The sequence below is a fragment of the Taudactylus pleione genome, unplaced genomic scaffold (genome assembly GCF_031769625.1).
Source record: "Taudactylus pleione unplaced genomic scaffold, aTauple2 ptg000882l, whole genome shotgun sequence".
Classification (NCBI taxonomy): domain Eukaryota; kingdom Metazoa; phylum Chordata; class Amphibia; order Anura; family Myobatrachidae; genus Taudactylus; species Taudactylus pleione.
The window spans coordinates 384,890-392,929 of record NW_028285283.1 but is presented as its reverse complement, the minus strand read 5'-3'; the positions used below and the strand labels follow the sequence as shown (position 1 = coordinate 392,929).

General features: G+C 40.6%; 1 protein-coding gene across 2 annotated transcripts in view; it reads right to left on the bottom strand.

The window, feature by feature from the left end:
• Positions 1–2,999: 2,999 nt before the first annotated feature.
• LOC148474195 (beta-1,4-galactosyltransferase 1-like) overlaps positions 3,000–8,040 on the bottom strand; it is a 267,470-nt gene continuing 262,429 nt past the window's right edge. For both annotated transcript variants that reach the window (XM_088458969.1, XM_088458968.1), the window contains exon 7: positions 3,000–3,314. In XM_088458969.1, coding sequence (XP_088315095.1) covers positions 3,170–3,314 — 145 coding nt within the window. In that variant the 3' untranslated portion in view covers positions 3,000–3,169. The remainder of the gene's footprint in view (positions 3,315–8,040) is intronic.

Below are 8,040 nucleotides of genomic sequence, written 5' to 3'. Positions count from 1 at the left end.
TCCAGTATAGCTTAACCTATGGCACCTGGTATTCCTAGTCTCCCATCCAAGTACTGACCAGGCCTTTTTCTGTATCACTTCCAAGATCAGAAGAGATTGGGCAGATCCAGTAAAGTATGGCTGTAGGTAACAGTTCAATTAGAAGCAATTACTTTACTGGATCTGCCCAATCTCGTCTGATCTTGGAAGCGATACAGCAAAAGGCCTGGTCAGTACTTGGATGGGAGACTACCTAGGACACTTGTTACACTTTGCAATCTTGTGATAATTATTGACAAAGTATATTATATATAAATAGAGTTTACCATAAACAGTGGCGTAACTAGGGTATATAGGGCCCATGGCAAGTAAAAAAATGGAACAACCCCTAAGTATGAAAAAGTGGGCATGGTCACATGCCACAAGGGGCGTGGTCACTGGAAAATGGAGGCGTGTCAACATGACACACCTCCGTTTCTCGTCACTCTGGGAACATTCCTTTGCATTCCATCTGCAACTTAATGCCACCAGTAGTAGTGCTCCTCTTGCAATGCCACTGTAGTAGTGCTCCGTATGCAATGTCCCCAGTAGCAGTGCTCCTTATACAGTGCCCCCAGTAGTGCACCCTTATACAGTGACACCAGTAATGCACCCTTATACTGTGCTCCCAATAGTGCCACTTATGCAGTGCCCCTTATGCAGTGCCCTCAGTAGAGCCCCTTATACAGTGCCCCCAGTAGTTCTACTTATACAGTGCCCCCCAGTAATGCCCCTTATACAGTGTCACTATTAGTGGTCTCCCTATGCAGTGCCCCCAGTAGCGCCACTTATACAGTGCCGCTAGTAGTGGTCCTCTCTATGCAGTGCCCCCAATAGTGCCCCTTATACAGTTCCCCCAATAGTGGTCCCCACTATCCAGTGCCCCTTATACAGTGCCCCCAGCAGGGGTCCTCTTTATGCAGTGACCCTAGTAGTGGTCCCCTCTATGCAGTGTCCCAGTAGTGCCCCTTATTCAGTGCCCCCAGTAGTGGTTCCCCTATGCAGTACCCCCAGTAGTAGGCTCCCCTTTGCAGTCCTCCCTGTAGTTGAACCCCCTATGTAGTGCCCCCAGTAGTGGCCCTTCTATGCAATGCCCCCAGTAGTGGTCCCCCCACGCAGTGCCCCTAGTAGTAGTCCCCATATGCAGTGGTCCCCCTATGCAGTGCCAGTGCCCATTGCATATATAAGGACAAAGACACACACACAAAAGAAAAAACACTTACCTGATACCCTGCTCCTGCGCCCGCTCCTCCGTCCTCCCAGCCTACTCTGCACTATGGGAGAGACGTCATGATGTCTCTATAAACAAAACGTGAGGTATTGCGCTGGAAAGGAGCAGCTCAGGATTCTGTCCAGTGTTATCAAGACTGGACAAATAAGCATTTACACAACAGAGAAAATTGAAACCTTACGCTCCACTGTAGGGTTACAATATACAATTTAAAAAAATTATAATGAACATACTGTAGGATACTTATATCTTTCAGGCTCTTTAGATCTTCCTGTAATTCAGTTTTCTTACACCAAGGGTCCGTACATAAAAGAAAAAAATGCAACAATAGTATACTTTGTTTTTTTTAACACAGAAAAAATATAGGGCAAAGTCCCAAACACAACTTCTTTAATAGATTTCACAACCACATGTCGGAATTCGAAGATGAGACACCCATGGAAAAAATAGGAATAAACAAGGCTCACATCCAAGACTTACATCAAAAGGTAAGTTGAAATCATATAAAGGTATCTTTTTATCCTTAACGGTTATTCATCAACATTTCATCAACATTTGTGAGCATTGTTTATTCCTATTTTTTCTACTGGGTGTCTCATCTTCGAATTCCTACATGTGTTTCTATTAAAGAAGATGCGTTTGGGACTTTGCCCTATATTTTTTCTCTTTTCTTGAAGGAAATTGTGTGTTAAAAAAACAAAGTAGACTATTGTTGCATTTTTTCTTTTATGTAAGGACCCTTGGTGTAAGAAAACTGAATTACAGGGAGATCTAAAGAACCTGAAAGATATAAGTATCCTACGTCATGACGTCTCTCCCAACACCCACTGGGGAGCTGGAAGGCGGAGCTCATGAGTGAGCTCCAGCCCAGCTCTGGCAGTGGGCGTAGCAGCCAATGAGAGTCTGTCTGACTCTCATTGGCTGCCAAAACAAACACTCCGCCACTGGGTAGTAGGACTGTACTACCCAGCAGCTGTGTTTGTTACTGTGCAGTGTGGACTGCATTCCGTGCGGTCTGCACTACACTGACTTGAAACTAGTGTCCTGGCCCACCCAGGGCACGTAACCTGCTCGACTCCCCCCTAGTTATGCCACTGACCATAAGCAATGACCTAGTAAAATTTGTAATACTTTAATATCTAACATATACTGTAGCATGTAATTCCTTCATAGAAGCAATGTACTTATTATTCACATGTTATACATACAGTTACCTAATGCAGAAGTATGGGAAAAAGGTAAATACTATAATATAGTATCAATGAGATCAACAGTTTCGTCTTCAGATGTAGTATATCCTCTAATACAGTACACTTTAACCAACAGATTTGTGTATATTTAAAGGATATCAGTTGTGATGGATGATTTTCATCCTTAGAACACGTGCTCTGTTGATGTTTCTCTCAACGTGTGTGTCCCCATTGCTAATGCTGGTCATACACTATACAATTATCTGTCAGATATCTGTCCAATCTGGATTGTTGGAATGAAAATCTGGTAATGTATGGGAGCAAATGACAGTCGAACTTTTCTTCACAAACACTGGAAAATAGGGAAAAATGGACGTTCAGCTAAATTAGTTAAATAAAAGAAATGTAACCAATTTGAACAATAGTTTTTGTCTGTTTTCCAGTGTTTAAAACCATATAACCGATTGTCATTTGCTCCCATACATTACCAGATTTTCATTCCAACCAGCCAGATTGGACAGATATTTGACAGATAATTGTATAGTGTATGCCCAGCATTAGAAGTACAATTCAAGAAGGAACTTGTTGTAACCTCTAACGAGTTTAACAAGTTTTGATAAATTAATAATTTATTTGTTAGTCGAGAACTGCAATCTCAGTTTTTTTAACCTAAGCCCAAATGGCAGTAAACAAACATCACAGATTTCAGTGTCTTCCCACGCCATGTTGTCTAGTCATTGGACTTCTCTGGTAATCCAATATCAACTGTCATCTTGGTATACAGCCTGTGCTTAGTAATACTGATTATTGTGTAGTTTAATGAATTAAGACCATCTCTGTGCATTCGCATTCCAGCTTGATAAATCAGAGGAACACTGGTAGAAAATAAGAAAAGAAAATACATTTTAAAAGCATATAAACAGAAATATACTTTTCAACTGTAATTTTTTTTTACTATTCACAAAAAATGGCAGGATAACAAATGGTAAAACAAACAAATAATTTAAATATATTCCTATATTATTATTATTATAAAATTGGAGGCTGATGACCTAATTGCGGCTGTGGCATGTGCACATCACACCTAACGTGCATGGTGCTCTCTTCAGCTCCCACTGTGCATGCCATGCAAACTAGGTGTGATGGACAGGTGCATGCCTGGATAGAAGAGGACAGGGAATGGAAGAGAACAAGTATTAGTAATGGGATGGGAGGGGACAATGAAGAGAGCGGGAGGGAGAGGCCATGTGATTTCAGTCAAACATCAGAATCAAAACAATTAGCAAACAAGACCAAATAGCAGTCTCCATTACAGGACCCATCTGCTCCTGATACTTACCGGGAGCTCACCCCACACCATGGATAGGTTTATGACCAGCCATCCATCACAGAAAACCCCACAGCAGCACCAACAGAATTGCTGCACTGACAACAACATGGTGCCAGATGCCGATTCACAGACAACCACCCCGGCTTCTAAGAAAGCTGCAGCAGGTACTGCTACCACAGAAACACCACAGGTACACCGCGATCCTGACACACCTGTGTCATACAATAAAGTGGTGGAGGCAATTCAATCCACGATGGCCCCTCTGTTAAACCGTGCAGTGGCAGACATCACCACACAATTCCAGCACATGACACACAGAGTTGCTGACAATGAAAACCGTATAGGTTCAATCTGCCATGATCTATCTGATGAACAATATACAATCCAGAAATTAAAGAAAGATAATTACCAGCTCTGGAATAAGGTCGGCGACCTTGAAAACATGTTCCGCAGAAAAAATACCAGACTTGTCGGCCTCCCTGAAAACATCAATGCCCCTCCCTATTTCAGTTTTTGTGCAACACACTTCCATCTTCACTGGGAATAGAGGAGGAATGCCGCGACTTGATAAAAAAAGTCCATTATCTGATTTGCACTAATCTACTGTACCCTGCCAGGCTCCGTATATTCCGAAGCAACTCACATGTGGATTTTACAAATCCTGATGATGCACAAGCATATCTTCGAGAAGAAGAACAATCCGGCAATCCAGACATCACTGATCCTTTTCCTCCTCCAGATTGAGCTGACACCAGATGCTATGTTCTGCCATATATAGCTGCTTCAATCTCTGGATCCAATACCTGGAAGGTCATATGTCAACCTACAAAAGCTGTCAACCTTTTGTGATCTTGGCCTCCTGAAGGGGTCCGTACTGTATATGCTGAACATATCTAACCGTATCTGCTAATCCTCTTCTTATATCTACTATAGTTGTTATAATTACATAATTTCTTTATAGTTTGCACTTTGCAATAAGATACATAGTTTACCATGTTGTGGAAATGGTCTCCTACATATAGATTTCTATAATGTTACCTGTTCCTTTAATCAGCCGGAACATGCGGGGAGCAACATCCAGATAAGAATTATAATACTATACCTATTAGGTTAATTTGCGTTGATTTACCAGAAGTTATATTGATACAACAAGTTTTGGCTCTCGACAATCTTGGAAGATTTCTGTCATTTAATGTCTCCCCACATACTCCCCCCCTTTTTTTTCTATTTTTTTCTAAATTGTACCATCCTCCTCATGTTTCTTCCCCCTCTCCCCTTCACATATTGCATGTCTGCTGTTGCTGTGCAGGCTATTTTATTGCTGTTCTCCACCAAATTAAATCCGAACAATGTCTCAATTAACAATTGGCACCCTAAATATTGGGGGTATTAATACTAAGAGAAAGCTACTCCTCTATCTATCTAAACTTAATTTAGACATTGCTTTCATCCGAGAAACGCATTTGCGGAAATAAATAAGTTACAAATGCTAGGTTGGTTAGTATTAGCAGCTGCCCCCTTTAAATCCAAGGCAAGTGGGGTTGTTATTTTAGCTAAGAAATCTCTCCAAAAAACAGTTTCCTCTGTAGATGCAGATGCAGAAAGTAGATATGTCATAGCTAACATTTCTTACCAAAATATTTCATATATTCTATGCAATGTCTATGCACCAAATACTTATTCCAAATAGTTTTTTCAAACTCTTTTATACAAACTGATTCCTTTTATAGACCTCCCTCTAATTGTCTGCAGAGACTTTAATTTGGTGTCTTCCCCCATTCTAAACAAATAAATCACAATGTACAACATGGAGTAACAACATTCCCAAACTAGGCCTACCCTTGTTTTCTTCAAGGTTCAGTTTGGTAGACATATGGAGAGCACTGCACCCCACTTATGAGGAATTCACATGCCACTGTTCGGTGCACAATTCCTTCTCTAGGATAGACTATATATTCATGTCTAATTCTCTGTTCCCTAGGGTTTCTGATATTGTAGCAATAGAACCAATAGTCTTATCGGACCATACCTTAGTGCAGACCTCTATTCACATTGCTACGGAGAAGGGTCCCTATTCCTCCTGGAGATTCCCATCACACTTAGCCCACTCTAATAAATTCAAATCATGTAGAATCAATATGGGAAAAGTACAAAAATAATAACTCTTATCATGCCACTGCCAACCCCCCCTCTCTTTTGGCAAACAGCCAAAACGGTCATCCGTGGAGCTATAATCTCCTACGTTTCTTCCATACGTAGGAAAAATGCAATCAGCCCTTTCTGACTCTTTTCAAAACACAAATACCTAACTGAAAAACATGCTTTTATGAAATTCTACAAGGTATGGGAGACAGCTACCTGTTTTTTGTTAACCACAAATTTGGCAACAAAACAGGGCCACACCTGACCAACTTGTTAAAAGGGACACAATTCCCTTGTTAGTTTACCATTTCAAAAAACCAGATGGTTCATTCACCACATCTAAGTCCCAAATCACTAAGGTGATGCTCAGTTTTTATGAAACTTTATATTCTTATACACCCTCTTCTCCTGACCTAGAGAATACTCCATTGTCTTCTACTCTTGATTCCCAAATATGACAAAATATCACATATCCACAACTCTCCTCAGAAGCCGCTTAATCACTCATTTCTCCAATACTCTCTGCAGAAGTAATTAAAACAATTAAAAATCTTAAATCTGCATAAGCTCTGTGCCCTGAAGGTCTTGGGGAAGAATTCTATAAAATTCTATTACCTCGGATAAGCGATGCTTTGGTATCGGTTTATAACCATATCCTTGTATCTAAATCCCTCCCGGTGTACTACAATATGGCAACCTAAAAGTTTTACCTAAACCAGGTCGTAATTTGTCTTTACCAGGATTGTACAGGCCCATTTCACTTTTGCATTTGGATTACAACATTTTAACAAAAACACTCTGACAGACTCAAGCTCCTTTTGCCCAACATAATTCACACAGATCAATCAGGTTTTATATGCGGACGTCACTCAGTAGTGAATGTTAGAAGAGTTCTAGTCACAATTCAACATCTCCAACAATCCCAAAATCCTAATTCTAACTTCATTATTTCCCTCAATGGCGAAAAGGCATTCAACCTGGTATTATGGTCACATTTATATCATACTTTACACAGAGTCGGATTCCCACAACACTTCATTGATATAATTCCAATGCTATATCATGGAGCCCAATCCCATATAGTTTGTAATGGCTACAAATCTACCCCATTCTCCATACAAAAGGGCACCATGCAAGCACCTCTCCTATTCGCCATAGCAATAGAACCCCTAGCTATTACTATTCGCTCGCAACCTCCCATAACGTGCATAGTGGTGGGAGATATCACACTCAATGTCGCTCTATTTACAGACGACTTGCTGCTCTTTGTGTCAAATCCATCTACCACTGCCCCTGCAATCATGCACCAGCTGGATTCCTTTAGTTCCTTTTCAGGATACAAAATAAATGTTGACAAATCAGAGATATTGGGCAAAATTTACTAAGCGGCAGTTTGATGGTGGGTTCTATTCTATTCTAAACCCTGGCGGTTTGGTGGCGGGTTCTATTCTGTTCTAAACCCCGGGGGTTTGGAGGCAGTTTTGCAGTGGTTTCTAAATGACAGCCCTGTTCTATTCTATTCTATTCTAAAATGTGTTTTGATGGCTGTTTTGCAGCGGTTTTGGCCTTATTAAATCTGCAGATAGCAAAACCTCCGCCAAACCACAGTCAAAACACATTTTAGAATAGAATAGAATAGAACAGGACTGTCATTTAGAAACTGCTGCAAAACCACCACCAAACCCCTGGGGTTTAGAACAGAATAGAACCCACCACCAAACCGCCAGGGTTTAGAATAGAATAGAACCCTCCGTCAAACCACTGCTTAGTAAATTTTGCCCTTTACCTCTAACAGGATCCCTACTGTATCTCAATTACTGCAATGTCCAGTGTTGCAAAAATTTAAACTTAGTACTTCCAAAATCAAATATTTAGGAGTCCAAATACCTTTTGTACTCTCTCAACTCTATAAGTTAAATTTTACAGCAATCATTTCCAAGGTCTCACTTTTACTATATAACTGGAAATGTCTCCCTTTATCACTATCAGGTAAAGCTGCAGTGGTTAAAAGCATAATTTTCCCTAAAATATTTTACCTAATGCAGATGATCCCTATTGCCCTCACTAAAGCTGATGTTGCACATATACAGAGCATGATTTCTCGATTACTTTGGCAAGGAAAATGCCCT